Source organism: Pseudorasbora parva, chromosome 4 (genome assembly GCF_024679245.1).
Source record: "Pseudorasbora parva isolate DD20220531a chromosome 4, ASM2467924v1, whole genome shotgun sequence".
Taxonomy (NCBI): domain Eukaryota; kingdom Metazoa; phylum Chordata; class Actinopteri; order Cypriniformes; family Gobionidae; genus Pseudorasbora; species Pseudorasbora parva.
The window spans coordinates 32,224,594-32,247,688 of NC_090175.1; the positions used below are offsets into that span (position 1 = coordinate 32,224,594).

Genomic DNA, 23,095 nt, shown 5'->3' on the forward strand with positions numbered 1-23,095 from the left:
CCTGACGATGATTCAAATGCTTGGCCTCTCGAAGGTATTCTAGGTTACGATGATCGGTGATTACCTCGAATGGATGTTCTGCTTCCTCCAGCCCATTTCTTCACTCCTCCAAGGCGAGCTTGATAGCAAGGAGTTCCCGGTTACCGATGTCATAATTCTGCTCCACTGGGGATAGCTTCTTGGAGAAGAAGGCACATGGATGGAGCCATGAGGGTTGCCCCTGCCGCTGCGACAGAGCCGCTTCGACCCCGGTAGAAGAGGCATCAACCTCGACGACAAACGGAAGATGAGGGTTAGGGTGTACCAGGATCGGAGCGGACTGGAAGGCAATCTTCAGCTGATTGAAAGCTTCTTCGGCAGATGGATTCCCGGACAGAGACTTGGGCCTCTTCTTGAGCAGAGGTGTGAGTGAGGAGCTGAGCAGACTGTAGTTTTTGATGAAACTTCGGTAGAAGTTGGTGAATCCCAGAAAGCATTGCAGCTCCTTGATGGTGCTAGGCAACAGCCAATGAGTGATGGTGTCCACCTTCCTCTGGTCCATCTTGACTCTGTGGTTGTCGATGATGTACCCAAGAAAAGGGACTGTAGAGATATGGAACTCCACTTCTCCAACCTGAGGTAGAGCTGATGGTCTCTGAGCTTTTGAAGAATTTGACGGACATGCCCTTCTGTCCTAGGATGGACAGGGGATAGATGTGGCCCTTAGGTAGAGTAGCCCCAGGCAGAAGGTCAGTGGCGCAGTCCCATGGCCGATGAGGTGGAAGTTCGGGTGGCCAACCGCTTACTGAAGACATCCTGATACTGGAGGGATGGTCACACTGCTCTGGGTATCGGAACTCTCTACGCATGTGGATTGTAGAGGAAGTGAGGGATGCACTGACTGAGAAGGTGGATCTTCAGCCATATCACCCTGTAGCCCAAGACTGGTTTCCCACTGAAGCTAAGCAGGGCTGAGCCTGGTCAGAACCTGGATGGGATACCAACTGGGAAAACCAGGTAGTTGCTGGTAGAGGTGTTAGTGAGGCCAGCAGGGGGGTGCTCACCCTGTGGTCTGTGTGGGTCCTAACACCCCAGTATATTGATGGGGACACTGTACTGTCAAAGAGCACCGTCTTTCGGATGAGACGTTAAACCAAGGTCCCGACTCTCTGTGGTCATTAAAAATCCCAGGATGTCCTTCGATAAAGAGTAGGGGTGTAACCCCGGCATCCTGGCCAAATTTGCCCATTGGACCCTGTCCATCATGGCCTCCTAATAATCCCCATATCTTGATTGGCTTCATCACTCGGTCTCCTCTCCACCAATCAGCTGGTGTGTGGTGAGTGTTCTGGCGCAATATGGCTGCCGTCGCATCATCCAGGTTGATGCTGCACATTAGTAATGGTTGAAGAGATTCCCCCTTCCATATGTAAAGCGCTTTGGGTGTCTAGAAAAAGCGCTATATAAATGTATTGAATTATTATTATTATTATTATTATTATTATTATTATTATTATTATTATTATCTTTGCGGAGAGGATGATGAATACAATGATCAAAGCAGTTCTCACCCCATTGCAGGATATCTCCGGTGGACCAGTGGATATGCGGCTGGTGTTGGATTAACCAGGGGCGTCCCAGGATGATGTCCGCGGTTGACTCCTCCAGCACCATGAAAGTGATGGTCTCTTCATGCAGATTCCCAATGCGTAACGTGAGTGTGGGGGAGAAATGACGAACACGACCTCGCTAAGCGGTTTTCACTGAATGGTGGTGATACGAAGGTCGACTGGACAACGTTGACATTGAGAGTTTAACTTTTCGAGAGTTTGCTGACTGATGAAGTTTCGGAAGAGTATGGAGATGATGAACGCCACCCGCCTCTCTCGTGGTGGAAGAGGTGGGAATTTGCTTCCATATACAGAGAGCATTGTAGTTAGAACCCGCTGCAATCCTCTGGGCCATGGGACTCGCACAGGCAGCTGAAGAAGTGACGGGTGACGTAGATGCAGGTGACGGTGAGCTAGCTGGATTAGCTGCAGGGGTGACGATGGAAGTGCCTTGACTCAGTGAGGACCGTACTGCGCTAACAAGAGTGGTGAAGTGGTCGGCGGTGCGGTCCCCGCCTGTGTCCGGAGAGCTCTGCATTTGGTCTGGTCTTCTGTCAGACACAGACGAGGACACAGATGGTTAGTGCAAGTGTAGATTTATTAAACAGAGGTAACGGACACAGGTTTAACTCAAAGGTGAATCTTGACACGTAGACAGGTAACACAATGATAACAGACTTTCCTTTGTGACGACAGATGACGAGGACGGTGACCACAAGGATGACAAACACGAAGATGAGGATGATGAGGAAGACAAGCAGAATTCCAGGGCCCAGTTTATGGCCGGGCCCCTCTTTGCCTGTAACGGTGGACAAAGGTTTGCTACATTTTGATTGGATCTTGTAGGACTAGCACAAACAAGATGTCCAACGCCATCAGATAAAGATGCTTGGACAACATCCAGATACCTCTTTGAGGGCAAGAAGAAGACCTCTAGTACCAAGCCCAGGAAGGACAGGACTTCTCATTGGTCCACATGCAGTTTCTGCCCTTCACCCACCTAGAGACGGATCCCTAATGCCCTGATTTGTGATGGCCATAAACATTCCTCGGGACCTCAGCAGTAGTGGGTGAAACAAAGAAAGACCAAAACTGATCCATCCAAATCCATTCACAACTATGTTTGGAAACCTTAGAACTGATGTAAACTACACACATCCATTTCATACTTATTCAGAGAAATAAGTATTCTCAGTGACAGCTATTTGTAATGCAACATCTTCCACAAATTCAGCTGTTAATGAACAAATGAATGAACACATGACAGTTCAATCTTTTTCCATCATGTTTGGTGTCTATTTGTTTAGTATATTGCCAAGGGTATTCTGATGGTGGTTTGGAAAGTGAGAAATGCATTGATGAACTTTAAAGATGTCTAACTGTGTATAGTATGCAAATGAGTTCTACAGGGGAAAGAAGGGTGGGCCACACTGTGTGCCCCCTCTGATGCCAGCAGCCAATAGCAACACTGGAATGGAGCACTGCTAAATTGCAATCTCCTCCTATTCGAAAAAGGATAAAGGTACCCTTTCAATAGACACTCCTTGTTCTGAGTCTGTCTGCCGAGGATTAGACTGTGACAGAGCAACCAGGTTCTGAGTCTCCTCCACGCGAGAGACAAACAGTTCACCAAGTTCTGAGTCTGTCCGCCAAGGATTAGACTGTGACAGAGCAACCAAGTTCTGAGCCTCTGGTTTAACCAGAGAGACAACACAAGATCCGAGGATCTGAATCTACAGCTTGTGAGGCAGCAACAGATACGACAACGTTCTGAGCCTCCAGCCGGTGAGGAAAGAGACATTAACCAACACTACGTTCAGAGTATTAGTCCAGCGAGACGACTACAGCACGTCCCGAGTCTTCATGCTAAAGAGAACAGAGCTGATTGACCAACTTCTGAGTGTCTGGTCCAAAGAGGCAGAAGACACACAGAGACATTTGCAACAAGGTTAAGCTCAGGAGAGCAAACCTTCACTTCAAGGTTCCTTCGTCTGCGTGTTCCAGATTAAGGACCTTCTGCACCTACTTCAGGGCCTCATCTGCGTGTTCCAGATTTTAGGACCCTTTGGTGCCCCAGGAGATCAGCATCCCACAGATCTTCATGTTCAAGGCTGTTCAAGCGGATTCCAGCTCCTTTCTTCACTGCATTGTCTCCCAGCAAAACCATTGGAAGAAGTCATCATCATCATCGGACTGCTTACTCAACCACGTGGAACGTAAATATCACTTAACCAAACCTCTCTCTAGAGACCTTGGCATTGTTGATTATTATCAGTATATGATTTTCTAATTTACATTAGAGGTAATATAACTGATGCTAGTTAATAACAAATAATCTTTCATTTATTTGTTTGATACATAATAAGGTTCTTCACCTTAGTTTCAGAGAAACAACAGTTTATCTTTCCATAAGATAACGTAACTCTTCTATAGCCACGCTTAACTTACTCACATGTATTTTATGCATTTTACGCACTTTATTCCTATATCATTCATTGTATTCATTTAGTAGTTGTGTTAATTGTTCGGTTTATCTTTTGTTAATAAAATCTATTTTATTACAATTATGTCTTCCTTGTGCTGATAAAGCAAAAAAGGCTCTACAAGTTAGAAATCTCACCAATCTTTCAGATAAATCAGCTGACCAACTCCTCCCCCTTTACATTCATTATAAATGACTGGGCAGCCTCCTGTGCGGAGTGTTCTCATACAGCCAAGGTAAAAGGCCTTGACTAGTGTCCCAAACTAACAGGGGGGAAGGTGGTCATCTGATGTACTAATAACCACACCTTAAGTGACGTGTGATCCAAATTCACAACGTCAGCGGTAATGTGAGTACCAATCACTACCTTACTTAGTGTCCTTGGGTGGACAAAAGTAAAAATCACTACAATGAGTGAAGGGATGAGGAGTGTTTATGAAGGGTACTGGTGATGGCGCACAGGTATTCAGAATTCGGGTGATTGGTAATGGTGGGCGTGGCGTGAGTGTCTGTGTCTGAAGATGGTGGCTGTGTGGTTGTGACACATGCAGTAAGACTATTTCTCATCAAAATATTTTATTAAAATCTGGTACATCATTAGTTAGCACATTCTAGTTGATGCTGTACAGTTTCTTTCAGTTTAAGTTAATGCGGTGTGGATTTTTTGTCCCTCACATGAACATAATGTATAATTGTTTAATGTGTAATTATTGGCTACATAGAGCATAAAAACATCTAAATTACATGTTTTTTTATTTTTATTTTTATTTTACCTTTATTTTACCAGGAAAGTCCCATTGAGTTACAATAACTCTTCTCCCAGGGAGTCCTGGCCAAGGCTAGCGGCAAAAAGTTTCCAGAACTTGATCTACACAGCACATGCATTTCCAAGATTGTCTATATCAGGCAGGTTCAAACTTAATAAAATAAGAAGCCAATTTAAATTTGTAAATTTGGATCTATTAAATATGTTTTTAAGAACTGTATCATGCATGTTCAAACTTAGTAAATAAGAAGCAAATTGAAGTTTTTAAACTTGGATCTACTAAAGGTGCTATATGTATGTTTTTGACTGTATTAAAGTATAAAAATACTATAATATGTTTGCAGATATTTAGGAAACATATTAAGTTCAAATACTCATTTCCCTCAAAAACAGTGCTACAGCCAGGTGCACTCAGTGTCAGAATGTCTGTTTTTGTTTTGATCTGTGCAGGGATGGCCTGGTGGCTAGAGCCACTTCCCCTCTGCCCTCATCGGCTAAGGTGCTTTTCCTCACCCCCAAAGGATTCCCATAAAAGTGTACTGTTCCACCAAAAATCCACTAATTCCACTAATCCATTCCGTGTTTTCCCGCTCAAAGTCTGTGGCTGTGTCTGCTCAGTTCCAGAATGTTGTCCCCTTAACAGGTATATTAAAGGGGTACTTCAGCGCTGGGAAGATGAATCTGTATTTAAACTGGGTCATCAATGCAGTAGAAATGTGAAATTATTTTTGAATTTGGTGTCTTCTAGACTGAGAAAAGACAGAAAATGTATTTTTGTCCCATGGGGATGAAAGACTACAATTCCCAGAATGCTTCGCTGCCCTGTGAGGCCATTCCCAACACCACCAACTTCATTACTGTGACTGAGTTAGAAGACACTACAATTAAAAACTGAACGTGTCTGTTCAATATAATGAGTGAGTCACCGCGCGAGTCTCACAGCACTGAGCACTAACTGCACGAGTGATGAGAGCTGAGGTAATCACGACTACATTCGCGGCATACATTCACACAGGAGTTCAGTCTGGCACGCATTTCAGTTCATGCCTTTGCAAGCTTAACTTTCATAGAAATGAATTTGAGATGTTAAAAGACTTACATTGCTCACCATAGCTCCGTTTAAATGATCCTGTCTGCAAGATGAGCTCTCCCTGCCAGCTGAGTGTAATCTCCCATCCCCCATGCGCAGATTCAAAAAATGCGGAAATAGCTCCCTCTGCTGGCTGTAGTCTTTAGCCTTTGGGCAAACATTCCTCCTATGATGCAAAAATCGTCATTTTGCATCATAGGAGGAATTTTTCCAGAAATAAAATGCATAAATCTCTCGTCTCAGGGAGATATGAGGGGGGAAAGCACAATAATTTGAATATTCTCCAGGGTTTCTACTGATACAAAGCCATATGCTAATCGCTGAAGTAACCCTTTAAAAAACTACAATCCACATTTCAGACAGTGGTTGATCTGCAGAATTAGTTTGGCAGTTTTAGTCCATGGGCCAAGCCAGAAGTTGGAATCACCTTAGATGGTAAAATCTCTTTGGTACCAGTTTGTTTGTAGAGTCCATACAAGGACTTTCAAACATGATAACCATTTCAAATGAGTAGCTTTACAAATTATATATATTATATTTTTTTCAGTACAGTCAGGGATATCCAGATCTGCCATAATTTGACGTTATTTTTGCTGTATATGTTTTATATTAGCCTTCATAACAATCTATTAAATTGTTATATATGTATCAAAAGATATTTATGTTAGTGAGGATATCGGTAACACTTTAGAATAATGGGCTGCATATCCCGATAACGTTGTCTCTATGCGCGCTACGAAAACTCTAAGGGCCCTATCTTGCACCCAGCGCAATTGACTTTGTACACTGACGCATGTGTCATTCCTATTTTACATCCAAAGCTTTTCCCTCCACAGAAGCACGTCGCTAAACTAGTGAATGAACTTGCGCTCCCTGGGCGGTTCAACGCAAAAAAGGAGGCGTGTTCCGGCGCAAACAATCCCTGGTGCTATTTTGCTGTTCCATTAAACAGTTGCGCCCCTGACCAGAAAAAACCTAGTCTAAAGTCAGTGGCGCGTTGCGCGTTGTTCATTATGCTATTTTAAGGGCGCATGCTTGACCATAATGTACAGCGTGTACAACGCGCATACACTTTGCTCATGTAATCTACACAAGGCAAGGCAAGGCAAGTTTATTTGTATAGCACATTTCATACCCAATGGCAATTCAAAGTGCTTTACATAGAAATTAATTAAAACAGTGGTAACAAATGCATGAGAAAAAGAATACCATATGGACGAATAAAAAATTAAAAACAAGCATAGTTAAAACAGTTGTAAAGATAATAATAGTAATAAAAAATAATAATAATAATAAAAAAATAAGATAAAATAAAATAAAATGGTCAGATCCACAATAATGGTCTGACATAAAAATAAACATTCTTCAGTTTACAGCCTACATACACACTGTAAAACCCAACAAGTTACGGTAACTCAAACCATTTGAGGAAACCGATTGCTTCAAACCAATTAAGTTTTAAAACCATTAAGTATGAGTACTGAAAACTCATATACATTGAGTTAAATTAACTCATATTTTAGTGTTGTTTAAGTGTTAAAACTTATATTTTAGTGTTGTGTTGATCAATTATTAAGAGTAAACTGAACTTAAAGATTTTAAGTTAATTTTATTAATTCAGTTTGAATTCAGGTAACAAATCTAACTAAGTCTTAACAACTACATGGTTACTTAAATGGTTTTAGGAAACAGATTGCGGCAAATGGTTTAAGTTCATCAAACTCAAAGTGATTAAGTTACATAAGACTAAGCACAAGCTAACATTGGTACAAAATGAAGACAGAACAGGAGGGTATTTTTAAGTAATTTATTGAAATATAACATTTACATCATAAATACAGTATATGCCATATGTTCACAAATATAACTAGACAAAAAATATTAGACTTTTTCACCAAATAAAACAGCACAAACATGTTTAAAAAAGTCATAACATTTAAATAACAAAACATATAAAATAAAAAAAAATATGTAAAAAGGTACGTTTCCTCAAAAAGCAAAAGCACTGTATGATCTTTAATGTACTCTAAGTGTATTGCACTGACCGAAGACTTGGCAGACATCACCACCTCATCTTTAAAGACAATCAAAGCATCCAGTGGGTTTAAAGGTAACGTTCCCTCTTCCTCCTCGACAGTAAGGATGGTGACTGTTGGCTTCTGCACCTGGTCAAGCTCCTTTTTCTATATGCATTGGAAAAAAAGTTTGTATGTCACCACATATAAAAATAACCCTTGTCAGGGCAGACACCATATTTCAATTTTCATAAATAAAAAAAAACGTTGTTATAAGGAACGGATTATTGTTGATTTAATTGGGCGTGTGCTTATTTAAAACCCTGTAGTTCAATTTTGTAAAGATGTTAAGTTGTTTGTCAGCAGGTTTAATTGGGGGAAAAACATTTTCAGGGGTGTATCAGCCGAATGTTCTAGACCTTGAATTGAATGACGAATTGAATTGAATTGAATTCAAGCGATAATGCACACATTGCAAAACATTTGTTTTTCATGTCAGTATGTCATAAATAGAAAGAGGCAACAGTTTACTGTCAAAGATTTGTCGCTCACATCACGCCGCATCCAGTGTAGACAACATAACGGACTATAAGGGGCTCTTTTGTCCTGTCGCGCTGCTCACATCCGGTGTAGACAAGGTGAAACAAGACAGATTTGATTAACAAATTTTAAATGGATAATGGCAAGACATCCTTGGTGTAAATTACGTTCTTCTTTCAGATTAATATAATCAGAGCGGTATTAATAAATGTCCTGGTTAATCCAAGCATTATAATGGCAGTAAATGGCTGTCCAAAATTTGAAGCCAAAAAAGTGCATCTATTCATTATAAAAGTAATCCACATGACTCTGGAGGGTTAATAAAGTACTTCCGAAGTGAATCGATGGGTTTATATAAGAAAAATATCCATATTTAACTCGTTATAAAATGAGAAAATAACTAGTTTCCGGCGCAACGATGACGTCGGATATAGCGTAAAAAAGCATAACAGCCACGGCGTTGACGGCGGACGCAGCGTAAAAAACATAAATGATGTGACGATGATGTCGGGCGTTGCACAAGCGTTTTGAATCACGAGAGGATATTTTTCTTACACAAACCCATCGATTTAATTCAGAAGGCCTTTATTATTCCCCCGGAGCCGTGTGGAGCACTTTTAAAATGGATGGATGCACTTTTTTGGGCTACAAATTTTGGGCTGCCATTCACTGCCATTATAAAGCTTGGACATGCCAGGACACGTATTAATATAACTCTGATTGTATTCGTCTGAAAGAAGAATGTCATTTACACCAAGGAGGACTTGAGGGGGGGAGTAAATCAGGGTGAACGATTCCTTTAAGCTTGAGCTGAGATTGGTTTATTATGTGTCAAATAAGCTTTTGCTGTGCTCAATGTATATGCTAATGAAAGCCTAAATTAAACGTTTTGAAGACTAGATTTTCAATGGACAGATTAATAAAATTCTTATGTGTTTGGAACAATATGAGGGTTGGTAATTTATGAATCATGACTGAATTTGTATTGGCAAGTGGACTATACATTTAAGACAACTTGAATGATCAACTATCAGTCACTGTAACCACACCATGCATTTATGCTGGTGGCAGCTGAAAGGTTAACATGTTGCTAAATAAATGTAATGTAGTTTTGACATGTGTCCTACCTTGTGTCTTGAAAACATCTCCTGACTCTTCCTTTTAAATAGTAACAGACCTGCCAGGATCGTAGTTTTTTTTATGATTCATGACAAGACTTCTTTCAACCACTGCAAATCTAGCATTGCCAATTACCTTACACCTTTACAAACCCAAGGCAACTTCAGGATAACTGCCAGTGAAAATATAACACACGAAATGTTTCTGTTTATATTAGGAAAGCCGACTATAACAACAACTTTCAAGACTTGACCAGTATTCTCCTGAAGCAATACAACATGACTTTGAATGATAGACAGACTGGACTTTGGACTTTAAGCCTTTTAAAAAAATCATATTGCTTCAGAAGACTTACAAGTTGTGCTAAAAGACATTTATGGTCATAATTACGTTTGCAAAAATAGCAATTCATTCAAAAATTAAAATTGAAGAACAAACTTATATTTGTATGAACATTATGTAACTGTTCATAACGTTATCATTTGCATTTTGCACAGTAACGTTACAAAATTCCATTGATTTGTTCAATGTTAATTCTAACTTACTTACTCATAGAATTGTAGCCACGTTGCTGCCATTGCACCTTCGTCTTTGCTCTGAAAAGATTTAAAAGCATGGCAACAATGTGTTAGTGTGAGTTTCAAATGAGAAAACGTCATGAGAAACAAATAGCAGTTTAAAATTTTATCTAACGTTAGCAAAACAGGATCTAAAATGCTCCTCAAGTCACTTTGTTCACCCCGGAGCTTCAGCTGCTTTAGTCAAATTAACTAGCATCACATATGATAGAGGAAACTCGAATTCGATTAACAATACATTTAAAACGGTTGTAATATAAGGAATGCGTGAGTTTGCATTAACGTTACCTTTTGCTTTAACGTAAGTTAGTTAACGTCACTGTGGCACGAGACGAGAGACATGGAAAGATGGCCAACTGTCTCAAAAGCCAGCGTTTATCTGTCCGACTGTGAGAAAGCACAAACATATATTTTTTAATTCCCCGCTGACAAACTGCAGTGTAAAACAGCATAATTAACTCCAAACGTGTACATTACCGTTGATAACACTGGTGCAATAGCGCATTTGCTCCTGTTAGATTGTTTGCTGGCTAACTTTACACACAACATTACTGAGCTGGTTAATCTTCGGATAAACATAAAAGAGTTACGAAAATAACACTGAAAACGTTCAAACATGAGCGAAATATGAATAAATAAGTTTGAAACGCTTACCTTTTGTTTTTCTTGACTGTAGCGCGAGCCGTCCTGCTGTGACTGGACTGAAGGAGGGAAAATGGTGCGGTTTTTGTTACCTCGGAAACTCACTGGGATGATACTTTGACATGACTAAATGTAATGACTTTAAAAGAGCTTAATGTAAGACTGTAGGCTTAATATGAGGTAGATTAATGTATATACTATTGTTTATTTATTTATTTTATCAGCTTTTAGTCTTTCCTGTAGCTCAATGAGTAGAGCATGGCGCTAGCAACGCCAAGGTCATGGGTTCGATTCCCAGGGAAAGCAGGACTTGACAAAAATGTAAAATGTGTACCTTGATACAATGGAAGTCGCTTTGGATAAAAGCGTCTGCCAAATGCATGTAAATGTAAATGTAAATGTAGTTATTTAATTGGCCATAGATGTAAAATACTAGATTAAATAAATATCTGTAACTTAAACCATTAGAGTTAAAAAGTTTTAGTAACTTATTTAGATTGAGGTTTGCTTACAATAATACATTTTTGAGTTAACATCACACATATTTGTTAAGTTGAATTAACTTTTTTGGTAACATTAAGTAAAATGAACTTATTTCATTTAGTGAATTTCACTGTTAGGTTTTACAGTGTGGCGTTTTTTTAACCGAGTTAAAAAGGAGAACTATAATATATGGCGGAATAGCACTTCTGAGAGTACTTCAACTCGGCGCAGTAAAAAGTCCCGGCCGAAACATCCTCACATCTCCCCCTCCCTCTCTCATTTCCGTAAATAGAACCAACGTGACCTGCACGCCTGCATTAGTAGAAGTAGTTTGAGCAGAGTTGACGAAGTACCAGTTTGTAGGAAGATAGTTTGAACAATCATGGTTAAAATGTGCGTCGTAAAGGGTTGTGAGAACAAGGAGAAGGTATTTAGTGCCGTCATGTTTCACCGATTTCCAATTCACCACAAACGGCGGAAAGCTTGGTTAGCTGCTTTGAACATTGATGCAACAACAGCGCTGGAGATTCTGAAGAATTGCCGTGTTTGCTCCGAGCATTTCACATATTACCATATTGACATTAAAGCTTATAGTGTAAGGGGAGTTTTTATGTTTATTTTCTCACTGCGGTTGCAGGTTTCTATATTGAGAGGTTCATCTCATAAAATCTGTTTGTTTGTTTTTATGATGTTCTCGTGAATGTTCCATCTGTAATATTAAACGTTGCTATGTTAAAGTATACTAATATTGGCTTTTGTCTTTTACTTAAGATCACTTGGAAAGCTGACACAGTGCCTGTTGATTTGGTGACACTAAGTTATAACGTTACACTACGGGCTTAGGCTTATACTTCATTTTTATTTCTGACTTCTCAAGTACATCAAACAGTCAAAAACTCTGTATTGCCTGTCTCACAAGCGCACTGATTTCGCAGCAAAGTTACTTGTGTTTACTAGGTTAAACACCACTAAAGTTTGATAAGCTAAGGTTACTGCCACTTCAGGACAACCAAATAACATGTAAAAGGACACTTACAGTGTTAGGTGATGATCCACTTTGTTGTGTTCTTGCTTTGATTATTGTCGGTGTGGCAGAATCCTTTAGGCGTAATCCTGTGGAGGTATAGTCCTCCTGTGTGAAATGCTCAGAGCAAACACGGCATTTCTTCAGAATCTCCAGCGGTGTTGTTGCATCAATGTTCAAAGCAGCTAACCAAGCTTTCCGCCGTTTGTGGTGAATTGGAAATCGGTGAAACATGACGGCACTAAATATCTTCGCCTTGTTCTCACAAACCTTTACGATGCACATCATAACCATGATTGTTCAAACTATCTTCCTACAAACTGGTACTTCGTCAACTCTGCTCAAACTACTTTGATGCAGGCGTGCAGGTCACGTTGGTTCTATTTACGGAAATGAGAGAGGGAGGGGGAGATGTGAGGGAGGATGTTTCGGCCGGGACTTTTTACTGCGCCGAGTTGAAGTACTCTCAGAAGTGCTATTCCGCCATACATTATAGATCTCCTTTTTAACTCGGTTAAAAAAGCGCCACGTTTTATTTTGTGTCACCATACTTGGTCGTCCAACTATTCGTGTAACTGTATTTAAATAGGGGAAACGTGGAGTTGATTGGTTGCTTCTAACTTGATCTCTGTTAGGTACCATAGGAATGAACTGTGATTAGTGTGCTAAGCTAAATGCTATCAGAATGTCACCCCGCGTCAGAGAGATTAAGTGCACGCACTCAGACGACAGAGGTATGTATCAACTCATCTTAGTTAAGGGAATAACATAGTTTAATATGAAAAAACGGTGAAGTATCCCTTTAAGACGGTTCCTCGACAAAACAAACATTTTGGCATAAATGTGTGTGTTATTGTTCGTTCAAACGCGATACTGGCGTGCAAGTCTTTCTGTGTGTTTGTTTGTGTGTCAGAATGTTATTTTTTGTCTTGTCATGCATGAATGTTTAAAACCATTTGCGTGAATAAGAGCACAATCGTATAACTAAGGGATGACAGAAATAACAGGTGCTGCGTTAATTGAGTTAAAGCTGGACAAATATTAAATGGCATGCATTTGTGTTAACGTTGATAGAACTACTTGTCATACATTGTTGGACAAGACCTCAGCTAGAGCAGCTGATCTCAAATTCAAAATGCATACAACCTGGGCTGCGTTTCCCAAAAGCATCGTAAGCCTAAGATGACCAATGGTCTATGATCAACTTAGGCTTACAATGCTTTTGGGAAACACAACCCTGTTTAGTTCCCCATTAAGTAAATACAAGCTCACCTGCTTCTGGAGATGCCACTTCAACAATAGAAAAGTCCTTGTCACCGTTTTCTTAACCTTGGTATTCTTCATCTATTTGCTGGGCCGGACCATTTTGTAAAAACATAAAAGGATAATGTTATCGTCTGACAAATGTAGCCAAACTGATGCAACGTGTGTGTGTGTGTGTGTGTGTGTGTGTGTGTGTGTGTGTGTGTGTGTGTGTGTGTGTGTGTGTGTGTGTGTGTGTGTGTGTGTGTGTGTGTGTGTGTGTGTGTGTGTGTGTGTGTGTGTTCCTTGTTTGGCAATACTTTTGAGGACACAAATGTCCTCACTTATATAGTAAAATATGAAAATGACTTACTAGTGAGGAAATTGGACGGGCAGTGGTTCTCAAATGGGGGTAGTACCCCTGGGGGTACGTGAAGGCATGTGAGATTTTAAAATATAGCCTACATATATTTAAAAAGTAGCATCCATGCAAAAATCCTTTAAAAATAATTATTTTATAAATATTTCTGTGAAATATAAGTATAAGTTCATAAAATTAATTTTATATTCAGTAGCCTTTTCAATTTCATTATCCTAAAAACCCAGAATCTGCCCCATGCCAGGATGGTTTGATCCAACCTGTCATTTGCATGGCATCAGCGTCACCTGTCAATCACTTGGAACAACGATTGTGTGACCAGACGTCCCGTTTCCCAGGGACAGTCCTGGTTTTTAATGTTCTGTCCCCGAATTGAGGAAACCCGTTTACAATATGTTTTAATAGTTTTATTTATCATGTTTGTTTTATTTTTGTAGTGTTTTTGTTCAGTCATGTGACAATATTGTTTTAAACTGCTTATTTACAATGGTTAATAGCTTAACTTTTTTCATTGTTTTTTTTTTGTTTGTTTTTTGTTTGTTTTTTATTGTATTAAATCCAGACCAAAAATCCTAATAATCACACTAAATCATATATTAATGTTAATAATAATATAGGGACTCCACAACAACAAAAACAACAAAATATATTGTCCCTGTTTTTTAACTAAAGTACAACAACAAATGAGATTTTAGTGATATTTTGACCACTGAAAAAGGAAATGTCCCCAATTTCAGAATTATGGACACTGTTTTCACAACATTAGTTTGAATCACTAAATTTTAGTGATGATAAATATTTACAATAAATTTAGTCATGGATTATTATCATCTAAAAGGTTTGAAATAGTTACATTTTTTCAAATGTTTAAATTTTGTATGTGTTTATCTGTTCAAAAGTTTAATAAACCAGACACGGATGGCAGTGCTCTGTTTTAAGTCTTTTTTTTCTTTTCTTTTTTTTAACCAAAAATACTTGCGCTGGTTAGGGGTTTACTTGGCTGAAAAAAGTGGTTCACTCTCGAAATTGCCATATGACAAACTTTGCCATTGACAAAAAGGTGGCATGTCAAAATACGCGATGTAAAACCATGGATAAAATAAACAAACAAATAAATAAATAAAACTTTTGGATCAACATATGATGATTTGACTCTTAATTGTCTATCTCACAGTGCAATTAAAATGTTGTTTTAGTCAACTTTAAAGTTCAGGTAGCCTATAATTTATATATTACATGTAGGCCTAGCCTAAATGTAGCCTATAATAATTGAAAATAATTTACAACTGCAAACGACTAATTAATTGCGATTTATTTAATGCAGCATTTTGTTAATTTTAACAATGGCAATACAGTGATGCATGCGCAACATTAATGTGCATTCTGATCTACTGTCTTACTATTAACATAATCTTATTCTTAATCATAATATAGGCTAGTTAGTTTTATATCGAAGGCTCTATGATTAATGTAGCCTAGCTCTTTTTGACACATTTTGTATCGGGGGTCCCCGCTCCATGTCTCTATCGCCTAAGGGGGTCTTTACCCTGAAAAACGTTGAAATTGCATCTTACATAAAGTAAACAATTACATAACATTTTGGAATAATAGGTCTCCGTGTTCAAGCGAGTCACAAGTGCCATTTATGAATGTGGTCGCCTCAAACCTTTCACTGTTTTTGAATGTCTTTCACATTCCATAGAACCAAAATATAACATAACATACCTGTCCCTTTTAGGTTACACAACCGTTTGAATCATTATATAAGTGAGCTATATAACAAACCAATGGGGCTTCATCCTTGACGTCACGTGCTTCTTACGTGAATGAGAGCGAGACAGACGGTCGGTATCATACTTTCCCATATTAGTGCGAACCAAATGCAACATGGAAACTCCGTCTTTGTTTTGTTAAAACAAGTAGTTCATATTTACACTTTCAATTCGCTTTTTTAAGACATGGACATCCTGTAGAGCGATGAGAACCATAGAGACCCGGGGAAGGACCGTTTCAAAAGGTATTCCGATCGAAAGAGTTCGCGAGGATTACACAGAATGCCGCTGCCGGAGACACAGGGTCTTACATAAAACGAATGGGTCATCTAAACGTCGGCCATGAATATTCTTCATTCAGCAAATGTCTCGAAAGTCAACAACAGCACTGAAGTCCATCTGCGAAAATCAGATTTCACCTTTTTCTTTTGTCAGTTGCTAACGTTAATTATCTGCGCCGGTTTTGGAGGCTCGTTTGTGATTTCAAAATAAACCGATTTTTTTTTTTTTGTACTTTTTAACTTAACATGTGTTATGTGTCGTTTTGGTAGCAGTTAAACAAGTTAATTTTGCTTTACTGGGAAATTAACCACCGGTCATTTAAAGGTTGTGATGGGCCTAGCAGTGGTGAATGGGAAATTAATTGTTTTCCGGAGAAGTGTACGTTATATAACGTTAACTATTTAGCCTAATTTCTTTAACTTACCATTGTATTTCTCCAATATTCCGAGATCGTGTTGTTTTTTTGTGTTAAGTTACCTGGAACATGGATTCTGGGATTCAAAATCACACCGAGCATTATGTGCACGACCTCTCTGACCCGACCGCACCGGGTTTGTGTGCGGAAATGCTCGGGGTGGCGGACGAGGCGTGTCGGGCTGGAGACTTCGATTTGGCCGCGGAGATCTATTCCTCTCAGCTAGCCGAGCTCGAGCACACCGACCGTGGCCTCTGTCTGCGGAAAGCTGATGCCCTGTCCCGTGGGGGACGCATAGCGGATGCGTTGGACTCGTACTGCATCGCTGCAAACCTACAGGCACTGAGACCCAATGAACTGCAGATTTTAGTTGAAGTTATAGCGCATACGATACGCACGAAAGAGCAGTATGACAATAATAGAATACGCGTGGGTTCTAACTCGGGAAACATATTTTTTGAATGTGACGAATTAGAAGAAGAGCAGAACTTAGATTTGTTTTCATGTCGACTTTGCAAGTGCTTGTTGACGGAACCGACGTCTTTAATGTGTGGACACACTTTCTGTAAGCGCTGCCTGGAAGATGACTTGACAAAAGAGTGCAGAAGCTGTTGTTTAAAAACCAACAAAACAAGAGAATTAAATATGGACGGACTCAGAGTAAATGTTATCGTCAGTGGCTTGATTGACAAATGGTTCAATTCAGAAAGCAAAGCGAGAAGATACTGGTTGGAAGGGGAAAGTCTTTGGAAAAAACAAGACTTATCCAACGCCATACTGAAGTTCAACAAGGCCATGGCACTAGGTAAGAGACTCTTGTATTCTATAAACGGCCTTTCACCCAATTTTTTGCAGCGAGTATTTTATAAAGAACTGACCTACTTTCCGAGAGACTGATGAAACCGCCACAGGGGGCGACATTGTGTATCTCACGTTCAAAGATGGTTTGTAACAACGTGACCAATATAATTTACATAAACCAGTTAAGGTTTTGAATTGGGTTTTGTTAAAAGCTAGGTACATTGTCTTGTTGATCACAATTGCCAAACAACAACCATTATAGTTGTTGCATATTATCAGCCCAGCCCAAAGTCTTCCAAACAGTACTCTCTGTCTACACAATTAAAATTATTAATTAATTAATGCAGAACTTTGATTTCTGTAAATAAAGTTTGTTTAAATTGATTAATTTACTGTTAGGCTTTTATTTTAGCTCAAGTCTGGGTTTCTCAAAAGTAGGTCAGTGCATTAGACGTGCACATTATTAGAAGTGTGAGAAATACATGCTGTCTCGTTTTGCAGGCTGTGCCCTTCGGGGGTTTCATTTGTCAGCCCCATACATCACCATCCCATTTAAGAAAAGCAACCATTACATTCCAAAGTAAAAAATAAATTACAGCCTTTCGAAATGAGAACCTACAATGTGATGGCTAATTTCGAACTGTAATCAAACTGACTGGAACCACCTGTGCATTAAACAGTTTTACTGCACACCTTCCAGCCAATCAGAATCGAGTATTTAAACAGCCCATGGTCTAAACTAATTTGTATAACTTCACCATCTAAAGACTTAAAATGTCCAATAGAAAAAAAGTAAAATTCCCTTTCATTATTAGAATGTTGTTTCCTACACCAGTAGGTTATATGATGTAAAATAAATAAAATAATAAAATTACAATAAGGTGGGTCAGTTCAGTGTCCTAACACATTGAATTTACAAGTTAGACAGAGCCAAAATGTTTGTTTGATGAGGTTGTGTGATTTCCATGGATCATGCTTAACCTAATTTTGCCTGTCTAGAGCCTGTATTCCAAGCTCTATGCTGGGTAATGCAGACAGAGCATTAGCAGGTCAAGCATAAAAGCAGGAAACTGAGTTTGTTTCTCATAGTGAGCATCACGTCTATGTTTGTGAATTAGAGTTTTGGCAGAATTTCTTCTGGTCTCTCACATGGTGGCAAGTGTAGGCGGTTTGTGTTCTGCATGTTTTCATAGCTCACAATATGCTGCTCAGGCAGTTTGAAAGTAAACACACATGTTGCCTGCTTGCCCAGTGCTGACTCAGTCTGTGGTATGAGAAATGTAGAGTTCCACCAGTCATATCACACCTTGTTAATGCTGAGAAACAAATTTGTCAGAAAAATGTTCTCACTGTTAAACAGACTAATAGGGCTGTGCGATATTGAAGAAAAATGTAATATGCAATACCTTGTTAAATAATGCAATATTTGATATGCGATATGATATTGCTTTAAGTGTGTAAAATCTATTTAAATTATATAAAAACATTATTTAAAAACTGAGAATGATACATACCATTTGTGTTTCTCATTCTTTCTGGGAAAAGAAAGCATTGCTACAACTTCTGAAAGTGACCAGCAGTGTTTTAGCAAAAATTTGTCACATCTGACAATAAAATTTTAACATCAATGTAAAAAAAAAAAAAAAAATTAATATTTAAATACCAAAACTCTTTGCTTGACTTGGTAACATATAATTATATATATATATATAACTTAGGGTTGGTTGGTTCATCCAAAAATGAAAATTCTTTCATTGATTACTTACCTTTATGCCATTTGACACCTGTAAGACACCCGTTTATCTTCAGAACACAAATTAAGCTATTTGTGTTTAAATCCGATGGCTCTGACTTTACGGTCTATTCTAAGAAAGGCCTTCATTGACACCAATATCGTTTCCTCTCTCATTACCCATAAAAGGCACTAAAGACGTCGTTACAAAGCCCATCTCACTACAGTGGTTCTGCAATAATTTTATGAAGCGACGAGAATAGATTTTGTGCGCAAAAAAACGAAATAACGACTTATATAGCGATGTGCCGATTTCAAAACAAAGCTTTGAACGGTTATGAATCAGTGTATCAATTTATGATTTTGATCGTGTGTCAAACTGCTGAAATCACGTGACTGGCGATCCGAACCGCTGATCCGATGGTTCATAATTGTTAGAATCTTTTTGAAATCAGCCCATCATTATACAAGTCATTATTTTGTTGTTGCTGTTTTTTTTTTTTGTGCACAAAAACTGTTCTCATTGCTTCATAAAATTATTGTAGAGCCACTGTAGTGAGATGGACTTTTAAGAATGTCTTTAGTGCCTTTTATTGGTCTTGAGAGAAGAAATGACTTTGGTGTCTAAGCATAGACTGTAAAGTCAGAGCCATTGGATTTCAACAAAAATATCTTCATGTGTGTTCCGAAGATGAACAGAGGACTTAACGGGTGTCGAATGACATGAGGGTAAGTAATTATAACATCAAGAACATCTAGGTAAACGAAAACACCTGAACTAGGGGTGGAAAATTATTTTTGTTATTTGAATTTATCTTTGTTGTTAAAGGGGGGGTGAAACACTCAGTTTCAGTCAATCTCATGTCAATCTTGAGTACCTATAGAGTAGTATTGCATCCTTCATATCTCCGAAAAGTCTTTCGTTTTATCATATTTATAAAAGAAATATGGGCTGTACCGAGTCTTTCCGGAAAAAACCGAGCGCCTGGAGGCGTATCGTGTGGGCGGAGCTAAAGAATGATGAATGTGCACAAAGCGGTGACGTCCTCAAGCGTGGAGAAACCCATCTAGCTCAGCTAATACAGATAATGATCCACAATCAAATCTGAGGGAGAAATAAATTGAACAGGAGAAACGGCAACATCAGGACGTCCGTCTCTGTGGTATGTAAGTTACTGTATTTAATGGCCTCTCCACATTTCTGTGTGTTTACTAGCAGTGTATGAGGACATGATTCGGTTTATGGACTATTGTATGTGACTAGACCTTAGAAGTAGCAAGCAAAACAGTTTTGCACGTCAGAATACTGTAAAGTTATATAGAGAACAACAATGGAGTAACCGTTAGTGCATTTGAATGACGAAGCACATGATCGTGTCGTTTACTGATGTTTACTCATGCGTCCGTAGCCAAAAGCAGAGACATTTGAAGCAGTTTAAGTTAACTCACCGGCTGCTTCCAAAGCAGGGCCGAAGCTTTATCGCTGGGACTGCTCCGTCAAAAACACACTTCTTTGGTATGATTTGGTGAAGTCCTGACAGCAGTGGCGTGTAAATCCATTTTGAGACGCAACTGACGCGATGTTGTGAAGCTTCCCGTCATTTCTGCGTTCAAATCGGTTCAAATGCAGTGCTGCCTTCCCGGAATGCTGTGCTGAAGCGTTGAAGTCGCTCGACGTCACCCATAGGAACAAAGAGAAGCGTGGTGCGACATAAGTGTTCACGGACGACTGGATCTGCATCTGAGAGACTGTTTACAGCGTGCTCTAGTCACGCGCGCGCGCACCCTACCGGGAGAAGAGCCCGTACGGCCCATACAAGGACCTTCCGCTCTTATTAACGTCAAGTAGACCCATACTCGAAAAAAAACTCGCCGAAACTTGTGAAAAACCAGAAGGAGTATTTTTGACACAGAAATACTCCATCAAACGTCCAACATTAGTTTTTGAAACTTTGTCTATGTTTAGGATGGGAATCCAAGTCTTTAACAGTGTAAAAAGCTCAGTATGCATGAAACAGCATTTCACCCCCCCTTTAAAAATAAGAACTAAAACAGTAGTCTTCACATTAATTAAATATACACTGATATATAGCTAAAACGGTTATTCAGCCAAGAGCACTGTGTGCTTTTCTCTTTTTCCTTTGCTTGACAGACACTGGCAGGTTTACTGTATAAGCAGGCTTCTTTTCACAACTGGTATCAGTCACTTAAAGGTGCACTACTTAGTATTTTTGCAGTAAAATATCCGAAAATCACTAGGCCAGTGTTATACATTTTGTTCAGCTGAGTACTTACAATATCCCAACTATTTGTAAATTGTGAGAAAATTGCTATTTTAACAAAGGAGCTGGGACATCTGAGCATAGCGTCTGAGGTAGTCACCTGTAAATTGTCATATCTGCATTAACCTACCCTCGGTTTCCAGTTTTATTTGGCAGATGCTCTTTACTCTTGGCAGTGTGAACAAGTGTCACAGCAGCCGCTGAGCGAACGCAGAGTAACGTCATAACATCATTTTAAACGCACTTAAATATATCTAACATAAACTAGTGTTGTCACGATACCAAAATTATGACTTCGATACAATACCAGACTAAAATACCTCGATACTAGGGCTGGGACAACGGGTCAATGTCATCGATGACGTTGACGCAAAAAATACGCCGACGCAAAATATGCGCGTCGATTCGTCAGACTCAAAATAAAGAAGGCGGCAGTAGTAGCAACCATAGATATACAGTCCCTGACAAAAGTCTTGTCGCTTATGTACAAATTGACCTAAAGTGCCGCTGAAATATATTTCTAATCAAGATTTTTTTACAAGAAATGGCTCATTTTAATCCCACCAGCTTTTGTGATAATGTTTCAGTGAAAAACTAAACTTTCAAAAAGTATTCTAATATTCACAGCTTGGTAAAGCCCATTGAGTCAATTTTTGCAAAGACATAAGTGTTGTCACCTTGTCATATGAGCTTCACCTGTGACTAATAATGGATCAATTAGGTCTCAAGTGTAAAAAGAACCCCAGTACACTAGACCTTCACATCAACTGCAACTAGACCTCTGCAAACATGCCTAAGATTCACCCTGAGATAGGGCTGGGCGATATGGCCCAAAAAAATTATCACGATATAATTTAGCATATCAGTCGATATCGATAAATATCACGATAAATGTAAAATCTTTATTTCTTTAAAGTTTAAAGGCATATTTTTGCTCCTGAGTGAAATATGTAGAAAACAAACAGTTAGCTGTGGTTTTAAAACTAACCTTTATTGTCAAAACATGACAAATACTTCCCAAACAAGTGAAAAATGTATTTAAACTGAGGTAGATTTATTTATTAAAATCTTAACTGTGGTCGGCATTATTTTACTCAACACTATATATCAATAATATATCATTATACAGGGCTTGACATTAAGCATGTTCATGTGCTTGTCCTTCGAACAAGTAAATCGTTCAAGCTTGTCCAAGTAAAAAATTAGCTTGTCCGGAAAAGTGTGTGTGTGTGTGTGTGTGTGTGTGTGTGTGTTGTAAATATAATTTATTCTGAAGCATTATTCTCACCAGTGTTCAGTCAGCTTTGACATATTTAAATCTGCATATTTGTGGTTTTTATTTTTATTGAATCATTTGAAATTTGTGATATTTTTACCTTTTATAAAGGGCATTTTCCCTTAATCTTATTAAATATAGGCTAAGCTTCATGTTTCATTTTATATTTGTAATTTTGATCAATACATTAAATTAAAATAAGACACTATAAGGGCTGTTACCAATCAAAATAAAAAAATTACACTGAAAAATTACAACAGCATTAAATAATGTTTTGAGATTTGTAGTTTTGAATAGACAAATAAGACATGTTGGAAAGTATGTTTAAAGATCAAATTAAACCACCAGTAGGTGGCAGCAGGTGGCCGTCTTAATGAGCGAGTCATTAGCTGTGTCCCAAAGTGAAGGGTGCGCACTTCGAAGGCCATGCACTTCGAAGGCCAGACCAGGCCACGCCTTCAAAGTGCACGAAGGGCGAACCGAGGGACAGGGTTGCCAGGTCTGAATAATAAAACCCCTCCAATTGTTATTCAAAAGTAACGGAATCACAGCCAGAATGGGCCAAAATATCCCAAAATGCGGGGCG

At 39.0% G+C, this 23,095-nt stretch overlaps 2 protein-coding genes across 2 annotated transcripts in view; one reads left to right on the top strand and one right to left on the bottom strand.

Moving 5' to 3' along the window:
* The window catches only part of LOC137073263 (probable ribonuclease ZC3H12C), a 193,498-nt gene extending 176,177 nt beyond the window's left edge, over nucleotides 1-17,321 (bottom strand). Inside the window, exons 1-2 of the mRNA XM_067441576.1 lie at nucleotides 17,297-17,321; nucleotides 13,601-13,679 (exon numbers count right to left, since the gene is read on the bottom strand). The gene's annotated coding sequence lies outside the window, so the exon portion shown is untranslated. The remainder of the gene's footprint in view (nucleotides 1-13,600; nucleotides 13,680-17,296) is intronic.
* Nucleotides 15,760-23,095, top strand: part of lonrf2 (LON peptidase N-terminal domain and ring finger 2) — a gene marked incomplete at its 3' end in the record, with an annotated part of 69,223 nt that continues 61,887 nt past the window's right edge. Inside the window, exon 1 of the mRNA XM_067442391.1 lies at nucleotides 15,760-17,223. Coding sequence (XP_067298492.1) covers nucleotides 16,488-17,223 — 736 coding nt within the window. The remainder of the gene's footprint in view (nucleotides 17,224-23,095) is intronic.